The following is a 21,504-nucleotide window of genomic DNA, read 5'->3' on the forward strand; positions in this document are numbered from 1 at the left end:
TAAGCCAACAAAATATCAAGAAATACCATTCAAATCCTTTCAGCTACAACAAGGCTGAATTATCATTCTTTTCATGTTCTTGCTTTTTGAGGGACTATTATAGCAGAAGTTCACATGCAAAACAATTGCATTAATTTATGTACCATGCTCACTATTTTTAACTTAGAAAAAATGTCAGACTCCTCTTTGGACCTCAATACTGACAACTTTCATCAGTAATAAAAGGCTGTACTGTTGTTCTGTACTACCTTTACTCAGCAGGAATAACAGTCTGTACTGATGGATGTACTACAGTGATGCAAGGACTCCAGTAAACTGGCAGGCAGTGAAGAGTGTTAGGAGTATCACGAAAGTGGTGATGGATTTGCAGAGAATAGAGCCACCCATTCATCTGCCTGCCTCTGCTTAATGTATGTTGCTCAAATGCCTCTATCAAAATACTGCCCCAAATACAAAGCTATACTATTGGACTGCCCTTCCTTTATAACTTTGAGGGATGGTCATTGCCACTTACTTATTGCCAAGCTCTCTTACAAAGTACATATTCAATTTATTTCCCTGCATGCAACTGTATGATGTATAGTTGTTTCCAAGAAATGATGACTAAAAGGTACTAAGTGAGAGATTCTTGTCGTTTTTTCTTCAAAAAAAGTCAACTGCTCATTCTTTCCACTTAAGTTGGCCATAGAAATCCCAGTGGTGACCCTCAGGTTGTCAAAGGCCTTTCTTCTTGTTGCTGTAAGGTTGGCCTGCTGATAGTAACAGATACCCCACCCACAGTTATTTCAGGATCAAGTAGATCCATTGGCCATGGAGTGATGGTCTTTTCAAGTAAGGCTATTTTGAGAGGTAATAAAATATTCATACACTGTATTTTTCTTTTGTACTTGCTTGTTTTAAAATACAGTTCTGTACATAAATATTTTTGACAAGATGAGCAATAGATCTATTTTTCACATTATAAAACAAAATTATTATAAAGATAAGTCAAAAATGACTAAGTAAAACATTCTATTTGGTTATTAATTTTCATTGGACTTTCAAACATTTTTCCGTATAACATATTCATATATTTTTGAATTCAGAAATGTGATCAGATGTTTCATGTAAGTGGCCGGGCACAGTGGCTCACACCTGTAATCCCAGCCCTTTGAGAGGCTGAGACAGGCAGATCATTTGAGGCCAGGAGTTTGAAACCAGCCTGGCCAACATGGTGAAACCCCATCTCTCCCAAAAACGCAGAAAAAATTAGCCAGGAATGGTGGCACACACCTGTGATCCCAGCTACTCGGGTGGCTGAGGCACAAGAATCACTGGAACCCAGGAGGCAGAGGTTGCAGTGAGCCAAGATCATGCCACTGCACTTCAGCCTGGGCAACAGAGTGAGACTCTGTCTCAAATAAAATATGTAAGTATAACATGTAAGATTAAACATAATCTTATGTGATTATCTGAGTTATTTCTTTTTACTTTACTTTTATTCTACATGGGTATTACTTCTTTTAAAGAGTTGTGTGTTCATAATAAAGGCTCCCTTTTCTACATAGTTGGTCTTCCCTTCTTCCCTTAACATTTAAAAAAAAAAATTCTACGAAATCTACACAATCAACATTCTTCCTTTTAAGTTACATTATTAATTTCTCCCCAACAGAATTAGTTTTTCAGCAGCTGGGAAATTGAACCAAATGATATTTAATTCTCCCAGCAGTGAGGTGAGGAAGCATGCACAGAGCATTGCTGCCCAGGGAGCTCCCCCAACCCTGGCATCCAGTGTGGTTTTGGGGCATGTAGACATGGCAGACTGTCTGCATGACTGAACTTAGTTGCCAGCCCCTCCAGAGGTCAAGACTGATACAGGTGGCCCAAAGCTCCTACTATACGTCACATTGTTAGCATTAACTATCTAGCATAACTCAAAGCTTCAGGTAAACAAATACATTATTATCAGGCGGGATATTCCAAGGGCTTAGAGGTTATCTCCTGGAAGGTTGTCAAAGAGCGGACGTTTCTTTGGAAAGTACAGGGTTTGGACAACACAGATCTGCTGAGCTAACCTACTACTGCACTCTCATCAGTTCTTTTTCTGAATTCTCTCTCTCTCTCTTCCTAAAATGTGGAGATCCTTATGGATGGATGGGAAAATCTGGGAAACACAGCACTCATTGTAAACACACCACTCCTAGAATTCGGCTCCTCTTCAACAACCCAGGCTTTTGATCTGGGTCAAAGTCACTATGCCAGGATGACTTTTTTCCTTAGAATAAATTCCTCCCAGGTAGTTCCTCCTCCCCATCTAGGTAACAAGACTCCTGGATGACCCATGGCATCCACGGAGCACACCAGAAGGCTGACATCACAGCTGGAGTCTCTCCAGGAATGACGTTTGAGGCAACGAAATATTCCAGAATAGGGGCAGGAAATGTGTTATTTCATCATCTGAAATGGGAACATTTATTAACTCTGCTTCTGAGTGATAAGAGTCAATGAAAGTAGAGGTATTTTTCAGGAACCTGTTTAATTACACATGTCATTCTGTCAATTATTCAAAACTTAATTGAGAAATCTGAGCAGGCATTTCTAACCATATGGGATTTCATTGGAAATATGATGAACAACATGTGATTACGTTGTACTTAGTCTGACATCATGCTCATTCCTAAAATGGGCTATGCAAACATCCTGAGAGCGGCTTTTGACAACATAAGCACTTCCTAAAATCATCCTCTGGTCACATTCTATTTGTAACTGCTGCTGATGTGCATAAAATTATTTCAATAGAAATAATAGCAATAGCCTCAATAAAACCAGCCCCTTTTAATGATGCTGCTTCTATGTAATATCATAAATATCCATAATCATTTACTTACTTTGACTGTAATGTAATATAACAAGGCAAAATCTATCAGATTTGTCTAAAGTAATATAATCTATGATAAAGAACCAGCCAAGAGTGTTTCATAGCTAAGCTTATGGAAGATAACATCCCGTATCTCAGTGACAAGCTGAATGTTGGTTCAGATCAGCTTTTGCTCTTCTAAATCATCTAAATATCCAGATGCAGTGACCTTTAGATTACAGCTTCAGTGCCTAGAAAATGCTTTAAACCTAATCATAAGTTATGCTTTTAAGGAATTAGTAATTGTAAAAACTGCTGATCATCTAAGTCTTGGGAGGTCAAGGACACTCTATTGGATTTCCTATTATAGTTACAAGTTTAATTTGATGTTTTCCAAAATAGACTTGGGTATAAATTCCACATCAATATGCTCAGCAGAGCCCCACGCAGAATATTTCTGAGTGGGATTTACTGAATATAAGATTATTTTTATGACTGGGACATTACAGATACAATCATTAATGAATAAAAATTAAAATTAATTTAAACAACTTTCTCTAGCATCAAGTTGAAACTCAAGTCTCAATAGAGCAAGTTTCAGGAACAGATGGGATTTCAGGTAACATGGAGAACAGCAGCTCAGATTCGATTCTTTTTTTTTTTTTTTTTTTTTTTTTGAGATGGAGTCTCACTCTGTCGCCCAGGCTGGAGTGCAGTGGCCAGATCTCAGCTCACTGCAAGCTCCGCCTCCCGGGTTCCCGCTATTCTCCTGCCTCAGCCTCCCGAGTAGCTGGGACCACAGGCGCCGCCACCTCGCCCGGCTAATTTTTTGTGTTTTTAGTAGAGACGGGGTTTCGCCGTGTTAGCCAGGATGGTCTCGATCTCCTGACCTTGTGATCCGCCCATCTCGGCCTCCCAAAGTGCTGGGATTACAGGCTTGAGCCACCGCGCCCAGCCTAGATTCGATTCTTAAAGGGGGATTCCCCCTTGACATGAGGCCAGCAACTCACTCTGCCTGCAGAACATGCAACATATTTCCATGCCAGGGAGAGAAGGATGTGACGTCATTCATTCACTCATTCAGTCATTCCCTTATTCATCTATCTAATAGCTGTCAAGACTCCTAGTATGTGTTGGGCATTGTACTACATGCTAAGTATATAGAATCTCTTTTCTAAACTCAAAAAGTTGTAAGTAGGTGGTAGTAGTGGTCAGGGTAAAATACACTTGTGAAAGGAAGAAATTATAGTGACAAGTCCTATAATAGATGGCAAGTGATGGAGGATCCATAAGGAAGAAGGACAAATTATTTATAGTATAGATAGGGAAGACTTTACAACAGGAGAAGTTATCTGAGATTAGTTTGGAAGGATAAGAACAAAAAGGTACTCCAGTAGAAAATTGGGACAAAAAATAGAAAAATGGGGCATTTTAGTCTGGGAGTCATAAAAGGTGGGGTATACTTTGAAAGAATAAACTTTTTGTAGAACTATAAGAGATTTCAGGGTCTGTGTGAGTTATAGTTTCAGGAGATAAAGTCGAAGATATTTGGGTACAATATCTTGAGGTATATTATAAGCCAAGAGAGAATATAGGTTTTATTTTTGCAGGTCAGTGGTTCTCAATCGGGGGCAACTTTGTGCTCCCTCCCTGGGATACTTGGCAAGGTCTATATTTTTCTGTTACAACTGGGGAGCGGGGAAGGCTACTGGCATCTGGTGGATGGAGACCAGGGATCCACTAAGCATCCTACACTGTATAGGACAGTCCCGATGGCAAAGACTCTGCCCCAAATGTTGACAGTGCTAGAGTGAACAACTTTGCTCTAGATAATGGAGAGTAACTGAAAGATTTTACATATGGGAGAGAAGTAAAGAGGTACTTTCTAGGAAAGTGATGCAACACTTTCTAGGAGGTTTGCCACATCACAATGGTCATCAAAATGCTGGGTGTCAATAAGAGAAACAATATTCGCCTGCAGGGAGAAAGATGAACTAACTTCTTTAGCATCTACTTTGTGCTGGACAGTCAATGTGTTATACTAATCTCCCCATGATGTTGGCAACTGCTACTTTCTGCAGCAATGGGGACTATCAGATGAAACAGGATGAGACTAGAGGCTGGAAGACCATATAGATCAGTGTTTACTCTCACATGGAAACAGTGGAGGTCTGGACTGTAGCAGTGTCCATGGAGATGGAGATGTCAGAGCAAAGAGGAAGGTCAAATCAAAAGGAGTTCTTTACCAATTACATGTGAGAAGGGTTTAGCCACCAAATGGAAGGTTTACAGAATGACTTCGAGGTGGCTGGTTTGGGAGAGTGGGTAGCTGGAGAGACTGTAAAAGGAAGTCTCAGAGGGCAGGTATAGGGCTACCCACAGTTGTGACCTTTGAGGTGCCCATGGGAGGTTCAGATGTAGATGCCTGGTAAGCAAAGGGAAAAATAAGTCTCCAGTTGTAAAGAGACCTCAAACAGAGATGTGTTTAAGAGTTTGCAACATCACGATGGTCATCAAAACACTGGGTGTCATTAAGAGAAACAATATTTGCCTGCAGGGAGAAAGATCAACTAATTTATTGAGCATCTATTCTGTGCTGGACAGTCAATATGTTATCATCTCAGTCTCCCCATGATATTGCAAGGAGACTGAATGCAGACAGGCCCAGGAAGGCGCTCAAAGTCAGGCAGCCAGTCAGAGGCAGAGCCAAGCTTGGAGCAGTGTCTCATCAAAACCGATCCCCATCCATTCATTCTTTCAATATTATTTATAATGTGAATTGCTGCATGGAGAGAAGAAGCCACAGAACAGGTTGAGAAAGAAGACCCTGAGACAGGAAAAGAAAAAGTGAAGAATGATGTCATCAAGTCCAAAGGAAGGGAGAACTTCAAGTAATAGTTTCAGTTATCAATCGTAAAAAGACTCAGAGTCAGACCAGAGGATGTTTCTGCCATAAATTGCTATCCAAATGATACCAAGTCATGCACACACACACAGAGTTTATATCAGAGTTAGAATGTGTACACTGCATTAGACATCATCAGGGTCTTGCTGTAGTGCAAGGAGCAAAAAACAGACAATAATTTGATGAAAAGTACTTAGAGTTTGAAGAAGTAGAGCCAGGAAGAACAGAAGGAAGGTAGGGTGGTTGCTAAAGGGAAGATATTTTACAGATGAAGATTCAGACTTGAGCGTAGATGTAGGCTGAAGGACTTCAGTTGAAACACCAAAGTTTGAGTATGTAGGAGTGAGAGTCTAAATGAGAGAATGAAGGAGTTGGCCTTGGAGTGGAGAAGGGTCCACTGTTCCTCTAAAATAGTGGTCTTCAATCTTGTTGGGCCTGTAGACTCTCTTGAGAACCTCGTGAAAGTTTTAGATGTCGCCCCAGAAAAACGTAACCATTCTGAAAACTGGGTATGATCTTAGGGAGTTCTTGCTAAAATCTCCTAAGCTTAAAATTTAACAGGCTCTCCTTGAGGGTGAAGAGGTGCTGTTAATGTCATTATAGAGGACAACAGGCTCCATCTAAGCTTCAAGCAATCCCAGACTGGTGAATTAGAAGTGGCTGGAGAATGTGATGAGCTGAATTTCCTCTGTGCTGGCATTGATTATTGAGGCATGACTGAATCACAGTAAGAGTTCCTCTGAAAAGAGCAGTTTGAGTTTGTTAGGAAAATGGTGCTCTGGAAATTGATTTATTTCAAACAATTCAACCCTGTAAAATCCTTGCAATATCCTTGTGTAAACCCAGGGTTATGTGGATGAGCTCTGAAAGCCATTGAAGTGGAAATTCCTAATTTAGAAAAGGCATCAGAAATGTTTCTGGAAATGTTTACACCTAGAATAGCAATTTGGTATATCCTGGGGGAAGTATCCAGAGTGAGGAAATCAACAGGAGCCCAAAGTTGTGCATTCTATTTATTGAGTAAAAATGTACTGATTGCTAGCCACATGACAAGACCTGTTCCAAGTGCTTTATGAATGAATTCATTAAATCCTCATCACAAGCCTATAGGTAGCTACTGTTGTTATCCTCCATTTTACAGAGAGGGCAATGGAGGCATAGTGAGATAGCAGGGTTGATCTTGGTTTGGGTCAGGGAGTAGATTTGGAAAAAGGCTGTCTGTTTCCAGAGTCTGACCTCCCACTTTTACTCTATATTGAGAAAGTTTACATTTTTTTTTTTTGATACAGAGTCTTGCTCTGTCACCCAGGCTGGAGTGCAGTGGAACAATCTTGGCTCACTGCAACCTCCGCTTCCTGTGATTCTCCTGCCTCAGCCTCCTGAGTAGCTGGAATTAAAGGCACCCACCATCACACCCAGCAAATTTTTGTATTTTTAGTAAAGACAGGGTTTCACCGCGTAGGCCAGGCTGGTCTCAAACTCCTGACCTCAAATGACCTGCCCACCTGGGCCTCCCAAGGTGTGGGATTACAGGCGTGCATGCCCAGCCAATTCTTCTTATAAGCTTTCAAATATCATATTTGTTTAAGCACCTGTATTCTTTAGTGTTGTAAAGGTAACTATCCATCCTCTGACAGGGACTGTAGATGGAGGGAAATGCATCCAGGAATCTAATTTATCACACCAGGGTCCTATAGATAGATTTAGGGTTATGGGAACAGTACCTCATCACCGGTTATAGATTTTGAGAGCCTTCAATGAGCCACCTCTGAAGCCTTTTTAAAGATGGTTGGACATGCTTAGGCAGAGGGTCCCTGATTTGTGTGCTAAAGTTCCTTCAAATGAAGGAGTTTCAAGTGAACAGAAATTCTCAGGTGTTAAATGCTGCTACAACTCCAGAAAGACTGCCAACTCCTCCCAGATGACCAGAAACTTGGTCAACACCAGCCAATACTTGCTGAGTATTTCCTGTGGACCAGGCTACACACACACACACACACACACACACACACACACACACACACACACATCCAGTTTGCACAGTGGTACAGTAGTGGAGGGTCATAAAAATAAGCATGCAAGTTGAAACCACCTGATATGGTTCAGCTATATCCCCACCCAAATCTCATCTTGTATTGTAGCTCCCATAATTCCCATATGTGGTGAGGGGGACCCAGTGGGAGTTAATTGAATTATGGGGGCAGTTACCTCCAAGCTGCTATTCTCGTGATAGTGAGTTCTCACAAGATCTGATGGTTTTATAAGGGGCTTTTCCCCCACTTCACTCTGCACTTCTCCTTGCTGCTGCCATGTGAAGAAGGTAGCGTTTGCTTCCCCTTCCGCCATGATTATAAGTTTCCTGAGGCCTCCCCAGCCATGTGGAACTGTGAGTCATTTGAACTTCTTTCTTTTATAAATTATCGAGTCTCTGGTATGTTCTTATAGCAGCATGAGGACAGAGTAATACAGAGGACCTGCTTTGATACTGGATAGTCCTGTGAGCAAGTTCTGAATTTATCATCTCACACCTCCTGCCCATGTACAAGTTACTTACTCTGTCCTAATCTGTCTCCTTATCTGTAAAATGGAAAGAATAATATTGGCTTCATAGAATTGCTGTGAGGATGTAATAAGATTTTGGATACTAAGCACTTAGCTTATAGTACTTACTCAATAAACACTGACTATTTATTACTACTGTGTGCTGTATCACAGGGAAGTTGTGGTGGTCAGATGAGATCATTGGCATTCAGATATTTAGAAAAGTTAAACACTTAAGAACTTTCTTCCAAAGGACTTTGTTGCTGAGTTTTCAGGCCCATTCCATGAATGTAACTAACTCTCATATTAGTGGACTTCTGCAAAAATGATGAGGTCTTTTGTTATTGTTCTTATTGAGGAATAACATATATAGTAATGTACATAAATATGAGTGTGCACAGCTCGATAGGTTTTTAATATGTGAATGACATGTTACTACCAACCAGATCAAGATATAGAACATGCTCAGCACCCCGGAAGATTCCCTCATACCCTCTTTCAGGTAATATTTATTCCCCAAAGGTAACCCTTACTCTTCCTTCTGTCACCTAAACAAATCTTTCCTTGGACAATATTTTTATTATTATCTCTAGAATTAATTGTAATATGGAAAATACCAGTTTATAAGCCTCATTCTCTGAATATGATCACTTTAAAATTAGGAGATATGTACTTCATTGCTTAGACCCAACCCAAAAGCTCCATCTGACTTCCTGGCTTTGGACAGTGCTGACATGTCCTCAGGGCATGCCCTGCACTGGGCTATTCACTTGGAAGGAGACAAACGCCTAGGAAGCCTAGTTTCACCCTCAGAGAGCTAGTCTAACTAGAGAAAGAAGCCTTAAAATGGAACACCATCCCTAACAGCAAATGAATCCATAAAAAGCATGTCTCAGGGAGCAATCTCATGTTTTCTTGTTTTCGACCCTCCTGAAGACACTGTTTGGTATTGGTATTTCCCAAGAGGATGCCCAGATTAACCACCTCCCACACAGTTGGGTCCTTTGCTTTGGGGTCACTAGGACAGGGAAAGCTTGCTGCCTTGCCATCTGCTATTGTGTCACAGGTGTCTGTGAGGTCTCTCAGGTAGGACATAGTTTCCTCTGGACACATTAATGAGGACTTCCACAATTCCTAGTGAAAAGAGGGCAAAGGGTGGCCAATCCCCATGTGCTTGTTCCAAGATGTATTTTATCAGGGCATGCTACCCAAGTTCTTCCTGCAGGTCACTTGTCTGTAAGACAGTGCACACACTGGGAGCAGTTAGCAAGCACGCAGTTATCACCATATGCACCATGAAAACACTTATGTGCAGTATTGGTAGTTGTGGAGCTTGCATTTCTTTAAAAGACAGAATGGCATTTAATCACAGTTATTGCCATCCAAGGAGTTGGTAGAACATAAACTGTTCTGTATGGTTGCAAGCACATAAGCCTCTTGAGCTTTCTCACAAAGTTTTCTGTGCTTTATGAGAACAAAAGATGAGACATTTTATTCTTCAAAAATGGGGGACTCCAAGGCAAACCACAGATTAATCACAAAGGAGAAGAGGAATAAGCAGTTTCACCGTGCATCTCTGGTCATTTTGCTGAGGATTTTAAAAGAGAAAATGGTGTGCTAACGCAATGCTTCATTTCACATTATTGCATGTCATCCATCATTTTGTATAGTTACCTATTCATAACATTCACCTCTATCTAATTAAGTGAAAAATTTTTGTTGTAAGTAATTAAGTATTTTTTAATAGGCCAGCATTCTCAAAGATCATACTTTGCCTATAAGGGGACTTCAAGGTGTTGTCTGGAGTTTTGGAGTTTAAGGTATATATTATCCTTGTGGGATTATGTAAACTCTCATATTTGTGGCAATGTAAATGAGCAAAACTATTTTGAAAAGTTTGATTTTACCAAATAAAGTCTGAAATTGCATATACATAGATCCAGCAATGCAACTTTTACATATACCCTGGAGTGGTGGTTCCAGACTTTAATGTGAACCAGACTTTAATGTGCACCATAATCCCTTAGAGGGTGTGTTCAAACACACATTGCTGAGTGACACCCCAGAGTTCCAGATTTAGCATATCTGGAGTGGGACCATAGACAGTTTGTACCTCTAGCAGGTTTCCAGGTGATACTGATGCTGCTGGTCCCAGAACTATACTTTAAGAACCACTGTCTCAGGGAGACTTGTATACATACATGCTTGTAAGAAGACATGAGCAAAATTTTTCAAAAACGTTGTTCCTAATAACCCCAAGTTAGAAACAACTCAAATACCATCAACAGTTCAATGAGGAAATGAACTGTGGTATATTCATACCAAAAACCCCTACTATATAGCAATCAAGAGGAATGATCTACAGCTAACTGCCTCAACAGGATGAATCTCATTAAGTGTTGGTGAACAAAATAAACAAGGCAAGAAACAGTATCCATAATGTGATTCCATCTGTTTGCATCCCAAAACAGGAAAAACAAAATCATATTCTTTATAAATGCATGAATAGATGGTAAAACTATGAATAAAATCTGATAAGTCATCATTGCAAAAGTCACACTAGTAATTATCTGGGGCTAGGAAGAGGGAAGAATACAGGTGGTTTCTCAGGTACTAGCAATAGTCTACATCTTAACTTGGCTTAACTTGGCTATTAGATATGTTGGAGTTGGACTTATGGTTATTATTTAGACAGAACATTTATATTTATACACATCTACATAGAATAAATCTCATAAGTTTTTAAAAAGTTCTTAAGAATCATTCTATCTTTTAAAAATAATGTCCTCTTGATCATGGTGGATAAGCTTTTTGATGTGTTGTTGAATCCGGTTTGCCAGTATTTTATTGAGGATTTTTGCATCGATGTTCATCAGGGATATTGGTCTAAAATTCTCTTTTTTTGTTGTGTCTCTGCCAGGCTTTGGTATCAGGATGATGTTGGCCTCATAAAATGAGTTAGGGAGGATTCCCTCTTTTTCTATTGATTGGAATAGTTTCAGAAGGAATGGTACCAACTCCTCCTTATACCTCTGGTAGAATTCAGCTGTGAATCCATCTGGTCCTGGACTTTTTTTGGTTGGTAGGCTATTAATTATTGCCTCAATTTCAGAGCCTACTATTGGTCTATTCAGGGATTCAACTTCTTCCTGGTTTAGTCTTGGAAGAGTGTAAGTGTCCAGGAAATTATCCATTTCTTCTAGGTTTTCCAGTTTATTTGCGTAGAGGTGTTTATAGTATTCTCTGATGGTAGTTTGTATTTCTGTGGGGTCGGTGGTGATATCCCCTTTATCATTTTTAATTGCGTCGATTTGATTCTTCTCTCTTTTCTTCTTTATTAGTCTTGCTAGTGGTCTGTCAATTTTGTTGATCTTTTCAAAAAACCAACTCCTGGATTCATTGATTTTTTGGAGGGTTTTTTGTGTCTCTATCTCCTTCAGTTCTGCTCTGATCTTAGTTATTTCTTGCCTTCTGCTAGCTTTGGAATGTGTTTGCTCTTGCTTCTCTAGTTCTTTTAATTGCGATGTTAGAGTGTCAATTTTTGATCTTTCCTGCTTTCTCTTGTGGGCATTTAGTGCTATAAATTTCCCTCTGCACACTGCTTTAAATGTGTCCCAGAGATTCATCCCTGGGATGCAAGGCTGGTTCAACATTCGCAAATCAATAAACATAATCCAGCATATAAACAGAACCAAAGACAAGAACCACATGATTATCTCAATAGATGCAGAAAAGGCTTTTGACAAAATTCAACAGCCCTTCATGCTAAAAACGCTCAATAAATTCGGTATTGATGGAACGTACCTCAAAATCATAAGAGCTATTTATGACAAACCCACAGCCAATATCATACTGAATGGGCAAAAACTGGAAAAATTCCCTTTGAAAACTGGCACAAGACAGGGATGCCCTCTCTCACCACTCCTATTCAACATAGTGTTGGAAGTTCTGGCTAGGGCAATTAGGCAAGAGAAAGAAATCAGGGGTACTCAGTTAGGAAAAGAAGAAGTCAAATTGTCCCTGTTTGCAGATGACATGATTGTATATTTAGAAAACCCCATTGTCTCAGCCCAAAATCTCCTTAAGCTGATAAGCAACTTCAGCAAAGTCTCAGGATACAAAATTAATGTGCAAAAATCACAAGCATTCTTATACACCAATAACAGACAAACACAGAGCCAAATCATGAATGAACTTCCATTCACAATTGCTTCAAAGAGAATCAAATACCTAGGAATCCAACTTACAAGGGATGTAAAGGACCTCTTCAAGGAGAACTACAAACCACTGCTCAGTGAAATAAAAGAGGACACAAACAAATGGAAGAACATACCATGCTCATGGATAGGAAGAATCAATATCGTGAAAATGGCCATACTGCCCAAGGTAATTTATAGATTCCATGCCATCCCCATCAAGCTACCAATGAGTTTCTTCACAGAATTGGAAAAAACTGCTTTAAAGTTCATATGGAACCAAAAAAGAGCCCGCATCTCCAAGACAATCCTAAGTCAAAAGAACAAAGCTGGAGGCATCACGCTACCTGACTTCAAACTATACTACAAGGCTACAGTAACCAAAACAGCATGGTACTGGTACCAAAACAGAGATATAGACCAATGGAACAGAACAGAGTCCTCAGAAATAATACCACACATCTACAGCCATCTGATCTTTGACAAACCTCAGAAAAACAAGAAATGGGGAAAGGATTCCCTATTTAATAAATGGTGCTGGGAAAATTGGCTAGCCATAAGTAGAAAGCTGAAACTGGATCCTTTCCTTACTCCTTATACGAAAATTAATTCAAGATGGATTAGAGACTTAAATGTTAGACCTAATACCATAAAAATCCTAGAGGAAAACCTAGGTAGTACCATTCAGGACATAGGCATGGGCAAAGACTTCATGTCTAAAACACCAAAAGCAACGGCAGCAAAAGCTAAAATTGACAAATGGGATCTAATTAAACTAAAGAGCTTCTGCACAGCAAAAGAAACTACCATCAGAGTGAACAGGCAACCTACAGAATGGGACAAAATTTTTGCAATCTACTCATCTGACAAAGGGCTAATATCCAGAACCTACAAAGAACTCCAACAAATTTACAAGAAAAAAACAAACAACCCCATCAAAAAGTGGGCAAAGGATATGAACAGACATTTCTCAAAAGAGGACATTCATACAGCCAACAGACATATGAAAAAATGCTCATCATCACTGGCCATCAGAGAAATGCAAATCAAAACCACAATGAGATACCATCTCACACCAGTTAGAATGGCGATCATTAAAAAGTCAGGAAACAACAGGTGCTGGAGAGGATGTGGAGAAATAGGAACACTTTTACACTGTTGGTGGGATTGTAAACTAGTTCAACCATTATGGAAAACAGTATGGCGATTCCTCAAGGATCTAGAACTAGATGTACCATATGACCCAGCCCTACTGGGGATATACCCAAAGGATTATAAATTATGCTGCTATAAAGACACATGCACACGTATGTTTATTGCGGCACTATTCACAATAGCAAAGACTTGGAATCAACCCAAATGTCCATCAGTGACAGATTGGATTAAGAAAATGTGGCACATATACACCATGGAATACTATGCAGCCATAAAAAAGGATGAGTTTGCGTCCTTTGTAGGGACATGGATGCAGCTGGAAACCATCATTCTTAGCAAACTATCACAAGAACAGAAAACCAAACACCGCATGTTCTCACTCATAGGTGGGAACTGAACAATGAGATCACTTGGACTCAGGAAGGGGAACATCACACACCGGGGCCTATCATGGGGAGGGGGGAGGGGGGAGGGATTGCATGGGGAGTTATACCTGATGTAAATGACGAGTTGATGGGTGCAGCAGACTAACATGGCACAAGTATACATATGTAACAAACCTGCATGTTATGCACATGTACCCTACAACTTAAAGTATAATAATAATAAATAAATTAAAAAAAAATAATAATAAATAAATAAAAATAATGTCCTCTATCTGGTATGTATTCTGACTCTTTGACAGCTTGTTTGAATTTTAGGATCTTCCCATTTGTTATGAAAAATTAAATCTCAAGCTTTAATAGATGGTTTAATTATTCTGCTGGGTCAACTATTTAAATGAAAGAATTTTTGTTACTGTCAAATACATTTGAGATATGGACTAGCTATGAACAAAGTGTTACAGAGTAAAAGACCTGTAAGGCCTAATTGGAGAACAGATTAGATCTTGTACAGTTAGTATGTTTACGATCTGTGTAATAAGTCAGGCAGGCCCTAGTAGATCATCTTTTAGATGTTGTTCATATCTATGAACATATACATAATGGAAGAGATTGATGGCTGTTGCCATCAAATACATTACAACTGATTTAGATAATTTCCCCTATAAAAATTACGTGACTACAAGAATGAAGATTCTTATGAACTATTTTCTTTTGGTGACAGGAGAGTCATTTTTGAAATCTTTGAAAAGAAGGAAGGACTGAATGTGCCTATTGATTATATTGTGATATTCTTTTGCCTCCAAAAAATGAGGAGTTAGGGACATCTGCAACTCTGTGAGGATACCAGGAACGCTCATTTCTGTTTCATAATGCTTACTCTGTTTTATCCTGATATTATAGTCTTGCTTTTAAATGTATTGGACTGAATCTCTTTCTTTACATTTTTAGTGTGTCCTGTACAAACAATTCTTAATCATTTTTTTCACCATACGTTTCCTTGTGGCATGGTCTGCATGTCCCCTATTTGATGACAGTGTGGATTCTGAATTTGCACCTCCCACATGCTAAATTGACAGCTGCATAACCTCAAAATGCATTCTGGCAATGATGAATGCCAATATTTTATGATGAGAGCCCAGGAATTTGATTGCAGCTGCCCAGTGATATGAGTGGTATCTTTATTATTTGGTGAGTTAAACAGACACATTAAGTACATTTGTTGTAAATACTAGACTGTAAAAGAATGTATTTCTTACTTATTATAGTGAACAATGAAAAACAACCAAAATGTTCATCAATGGAGGAATGGTTAACTCAATTACAATATAGCTATAACATGGAACTCCCCACAAAGAAAGTAGCCTGACCTGTGTCAGGCTCCCTGTGAAGAGCTTTATATGTGTTGTTTCATTTCATTCTCACAACAACCTTGTGAAATTCCCATTTTATTCTGGATATTAGCCCTTTGTCAGATGAGTAGATTGCAAAAATGTTCTCCCATTCTGTAGGTTGTCTGTTCCCTCTGATGGTAGTTTCTTTTGCTGTGCAGAAGCGCTACCTGACTTTATCCTACAAGGCTACAGTAACCAAAACAGCATGGTACTGTTCTATGGACTTCCAAATCCATTTTCTTATCCAGTTGTACTCTCCTAGCTCATGAATGTCAAAGCTATACATGCTGTTAATTCTCTTCTCATGGAGATTTGGTTCAAGATGAACATTAAGTTATGTAACCACAGAGAAGAGGAAGAGACTTAGATAATAGTAAAATTACACCTATCTAAATGTCAAAGCTAAATTACTTCCAAAGGAGGTACGTTTCCTATACATTCCATGACTGAAAGGAAATTCAAGAATATACACCAAAATTCTGGTGATATGTGCTATCCAAGTCAGGATTTTCATGTATTCTCAGAGCTGTTACTTGTTTAAAATGTCAAATTATAAGTGAAGTAAGAGAAAAGCCATACTTTTGCTCAAATGTAATTATTGATACTGTAAAATATCACTTCTATGTTTATCTTTATAACTTCTCCTTTTAATATTTATAGATGGACAAAAGAGAAAGAAATCTTTAAGAAAGAAACTGGATTCACTAGGAAAGGAGAAAAACAAAGACAAAGGTAAAAGATAAAGTAACTAATGTAAATGCATCTTCCATGGAGCATAATGGTTAAATTTGGTGGGGTTATTGAATTGCGTAGGTATACATGGTTCAACTCTGTTATGAAAACTGGATTTCTACAATGAAATGTCATTAAGGGCTGTTTTGGTCTACTCTTCTGTGTTTGAGCAACCCTGTACTGAACTGATGAATTCAGCTGGTTTGAGGAGAGTGTGACCTCAGCCAAGTTTATGGTTCCAATTATTATTTTGACCAATCAGCTATACATAAAGAGGATCTGGGTTGAGAAGCCATGGACAGCATCTCTAACGCTAACCAGCTGTCTGGCAAATCCAGACAGGCAGGGTTAGTTGAATGAGAGTTTGAATTCACCTACCATGACTACTGGAAAGAAACAGTCTCATCCTCATGGGTTACTGAAGATAGGCCATTCTCAGCATTTTTTTTTCCGCCCAGTTGAAAAATATTTATTTGTAACCAATGTGAATGCTTATGTTTTACTTTGCTACATTGCCTCAGCCAAGGCAGGTTAAAGCAAATGCCCTTAATATTTTGGGGGTCACAGAGCCCTTTAAGAAGCATTGACAATGATGATGCTTTATCAAAGGCCTGAAACTCATCCAATGCCCACCCTGCCACCCCCTAAATTTAAAATTCCCACATTAGATATTCACTTAAGTATTTTCCTTTTTAAAAATCCAGGAACATTAGGGAATTGTCAGTGGCTATTAGTCTTTTTTCGTTTTCTTTCTTTTTTTTTTTTTTTCTTGAGGTGGAGTCTTGCTTTGTCACCCAGGCTGGAGTACAGTGGCACGATCTCGGCTCACTGCAACCTCCACCTCCTGGGTTCACACCATTCTCCTGCCTCAGCCTCCTAAGTAGCTGGGACTACAGGTGCCTGCCACCACACCTGGCTAGTTTTTTTTTGGGGGGGGTTGTTTTTTTGTTTGTTTGTTTTTGTATTTTTACTAAAGACAGGGTTTCACCGTGTTAGCCAGAATGGTCTCGAGCTCCTGACCTCGTGATCTGCCCACCTCGGCCTCCCAAAGTGCTGGGATATAGGCTTGAGCCACCGCGCCCGGCCTGGTATTTTTTTTAAACTCTTGTTTTAGGTTCAGGGGTACATGTGTATGTTTGTTAAATAGGTAAATTTTGTGTTGCAAGGGTTTGTTGTACAGATTATTTCATCACCCAGCTAATCACCATTGTACCGAACAGGTGGTTTTTCAATTCTCACTTTCCTCCCACCCTCCACCCTCAAGTAGGCCCCAGTGAGTCTTGTTCCCTTCTTTGTGTCCATATCAACATGTTTAGGTCCCACTTGTAAGTGCATTCTCAGCATTTTTTTTTGTACAACAAAATTTGTTTTTTAAAATATATATAAATGAAATATAATGGTTGAACATGAGAGAGCGATTCTTTTTTGTTATACTTTAAGTTCTAGGGTACATGTGCATAACGTGCAGGTTACATATGTATACATGTGCCATGTTGGTGTGCTGCACCCATTAACTCATCGTTTACATTAGGTGTATCTCCTAATGCTATCCCTCCCTCCTGCCCCCTCCCCACAATAGGACCTGGTGTGTGATGTTCCCCTTCCTGTGTCCAAGTGATCTCATTGTTCAATTCCCACCTATGAGTGAGAACATGCGGTGTTTGGTTTTCTCTTCTTGTGATAGTTTGCTGAGAAAGATGGTTTCCAGCTGCATCCATGTCCCTACAAAGGACATGAACTCATCCTTTTTTATGGCTGCATAGAATTCCATGGTGTATATGTGCCACATTTTCTTAATCCAGTCTGTCACTGATGGACATTTGGGTTGATTCCAAGTCTTTGCTATTGTGAATAGTGCCACAATAAACATACGTGTGCATGTGTCTTTATAGCAGCATGCCTTATAATCCTTTGGGTATATCCCCAGTAATGGGATGGCTGGGTCAAATGGTATTTCTAGTTCTAGATCCTTGAGGAATCGCCACACTGTTTTCCACAGTGGTTGAACTAGTTTACAGTCCCACCAACAGTGTAAAACTGTTCCTATTTCTCCACATCCTCTCCAGCACCTGTTGTTTCCTGATTTTCTAATGATTGCCATTCTAACTGGTGTGAGATGGTATCTCATTGTGGTTTTGATTTGCATTTCTCTGATGGTGAGTGATGATGAGCATTTTTTCATGTGTCTGTTGACTGTATGAATGTCTTCTTTTGAGAAGTGTCTGTTCATATTATTTACCCACTTTTTGATGGGGTTGTTTTTTTCTTGTAAATTTGATTGAGTTCTTTATAGGTTCTGGATGTTAGCCCTTTGTCAGATGAGTAGATTGCAAAAATGTTCTCCCATTCTGTAGGTTGTCTGTTCCCTCTGATGGTAGTTTCTTTTGCTGTGCAGAAGCGCTACCTGACTTCAAACTATCCTACAAGGCTACAGTAACCAAAACAGCATGGTACTGGTACCAAAACAGAGATATAGACCAATGGAACAGAACAGAGCCCTCAGAAAGAGTACCACACATCTACAGCCATCTGATCTTTGACAAACCTGACAAAAACAAGAAATGGGGAAAGATTCCCTATTTAATAAATGGTGCTGGGAAAATTGGCTAGCCATAAGTAGAAAGCTGAAACTGGATCCTTTCCTTACTCCCTATACGAAAATTAATTCAAGATGGATTAGAGACTTAAATGTTAGACCTAAAACCATAAAAACCCTAGAAGAAAACCTAGGTAATACTATTCAGGACATAGGCATGGGCAAGGACTTCACATCTAAAACACCAAAAGCAACGGCAACAAAAGCCAAAATTGACAAATGCATTCTCAGCATTTTTATGTTAGATCACAGTATACTACTCATCTTTTGCTTCGTATGTTTTGGGAATTGTTTACTCTCATCATACTGTTTTGTGTCCCCTTGTGTGTCTATTTAGGGAACTAAAACTTTAGCCACTCTCTCAGAGGTATTTATGGTCATTTAAAACTGATATTCTTTGAGCCCACATAATGGACACTTGAGCCCCATTGATGCAGTCCAATTTTTTGTGCCTTTTTTTTTTTCAAGACAGAGTCTTGCTCTGTCACCCAGGCTGGAGTGCATTGGCACAATCTCGGCTCACTGCAACCTCCACCTCCTGGGTTCAAGCAATTCTCCTGCCTCAGCCTCCCAAGTAGCTGGGATTACAGGCACGCACCACCATGCCCGGCTAATTCACCGTGCTGGCCAGGCTGGTCTTGAACTCTTGACCTCATGATCCGCCTGCCTCAGCCTCCCAAAGTGCTGGGATTATAGGCGTGAGCCACCGCACTTTTTGCTGCTTATTTTTATGGTCTGTTATGAAGTGGTTGCTAAATCGTACCATGTATGCATTTATTTTCATTTTATGTGACACAGTCAATGAGTCTTGAATGAGAACAGCCATACACATCTCATCTTGGAGTCCTTTTATATAATGATATAATTTCTGCCTTAAAAGTAATGGAAGGCGATGACACCAAGGGTATTAAAAAGTGCATTGGGCTCAGTATTGGACAAGAGCTATTCCATACCATTGATCTCAGTCTCTACACCTATATCTTGAACAGTCATGACATTTGGTTCTTTAGACTAAAAAAAGTGAAGAATTCTAAAGAATGGAAAACCATTATTTTACTTCCTTTGGAGTGAGGTTTCTCAACCTTGCTACTATTGTCATTTTAGACTGGATAATTATCTGGAGTAGGGGCTATCCTGTGGATTGTGAGATGTTTAGCAGCATCCCTGGCCTCTACTCATTAGATGCCAGTAACACCACCCTCAATCCAAATATCTTCAGACATTTCAAATGTTTACCTCAAATTGGAAAAAAGAAGGTGAAAGTGTCAGTGATCCCCACCCCTGACTACACAATAGAATCACTTGTGGACCTTTAAAAAGTCCAAGACCCCCACCCCAGGGAGTCTGAGTTGATTGTTCTGCAGGGATACCTCAGGCATGGGTGTTTTTAAGAGCATCTAATGTGCAACTTCTAGGATGAGAACTCTGATCCATATTAACTAGGATACTCACAGCAGAATCTACTGCTGGAATAATGAAGGCTAAGGGTGGTCCAGCTACCTATTATAGTCTGATAAATTGTGTTATATTTAATTGTTGATATGTTTGTGCCCTTATTTTTGTAATGACCTAAATATTAATAGCCAGCATTGCTCTTTTAAACTAGAGTTTTTGCTCATTCTGTTCCTGCAGTAGAGCACTTTTACGTCTCCAGATTAGAGCAATTTTCCATGTGTATAGAGCATATTAAAGGGATCACTGAGGTTGGTATTAGTAATGTATTCTCTTTTAAACTTGGTTTATTCTAGGGTGATGATATTGATATTGGGATTTAAATACATCTAATCTGGACTTTAGGTGATTTTTCAGAAAGTATCCATTTGGCTAGACTAAGCAGAGTGAGCATATTTGCAGGAGGTTCCTCAAAAGAATGATGAGATGTTCCCTCAACAGAAGGAGATGTATGTTTGCTTACATATATTATATATTCAAAGCAGCAGGAAGCAAGAATTTGAATTAAAATGGAAGGAAGGGCCAGGGAAGTAATCGAACAATACATACTGGGCCATTATAGATTTTTTAAACTAAATCATATTTACATAGGCTTAGTGAAAACTGAAATGTTCTATACTGCCTCAAAGGTAGCTAAGTGGGAAGAGGAAGGCAGGTCCTGGTGGTTCCAAAGAAAAGACGTATCACCCACCCAACTAAGGGGGAAATATCAGGCTTCGTGCCAAAAAAAAAAAAAAAATTAAGTAGCTTTAATGTTTAAAAACAAAGTAACCTAGGCTTAAGTGAAGGTTAATTACATGGCATCTTTTCAGAACTTAAAGCCCTGTCCATGTCAACACTGGGAGTCATTGCATGGATGTCCTGGGAACCAGGGTGTGAGGATGAGGTGGAGGGGGGGGTGCCAGTCTGGCACAGATGTAATCTATTCACATAATTTCCTTCCAGTTGGATATTAGCATTTGGGTTTGTAACAGCTGCACATGTGAAAAATGGTCATTTGAAACCAAGAGTAAAAGAAGGAAAACAGGAAACTAAATGATCTCCTGAGTTAGGTAATCTAAAAATAAACAGAAGCAGCCTTTTAGAATCGAATTGCTCTCCCAATAGTGATTCATAAATGGTTGATATGCTACCATATTAATTGATTTCATCAGAATGAATCATGTCCTGTATGTTATTTAATTGCCTTGATATATAGCGGATCATGTGACACTCCTATGTTCCCCATGCCACTTAAGCAGTGCCCATGTGACTTTTGATTTACATATGGAAACTAATTCAAGATTGACACTAATCAGAAAACATATTTTCATA

At 39.4% G+C, this 21,504-nt stretch overlaps 1 protein-coding gene across 5 annotated transcripts in view; it reads left to right on the forward strand.

Moving 5' to 3' along the window:
- The window catches only part of ARHGAP6 (Rho GTPase activating protein 6), a 597,687-nt gene that overhangs the window by 520,462 nt on the left and 55,721 nt on the right, over positions 1 to 21,504 (forward strand). Inside the window, exon 3 of one of the 5 annotated variants that reach the window (XM_003917397.5) lies at positions 16,071 to 16,142. The exons of the other annotated variants lie outside the window; for them this stretch is intronic. Within the exon in view, the coding sequence (XP_003917446.2) occupies positions 16,071 to 16,142 (72 nt within the window). The remainder of the gene's footprint in view (positions 1 to 16,070; positions 16,143 to 21,504) is intronic. 5 annotated transcript variants of the gene reach the window in all.

This window comes from Papio anubis, chromosome X (genome assembly GCF_008728515.1).
Source record: "Papio anubis isolate 15944 chromosome X, Panubis1.0, whole genome shotgun sequence".
Taxonomy (NCBI): Eukaryota; Metazoa; Chordata; class Mammalia; order Primates; family Cercopithecidae; genus Papio; species Papio anubis.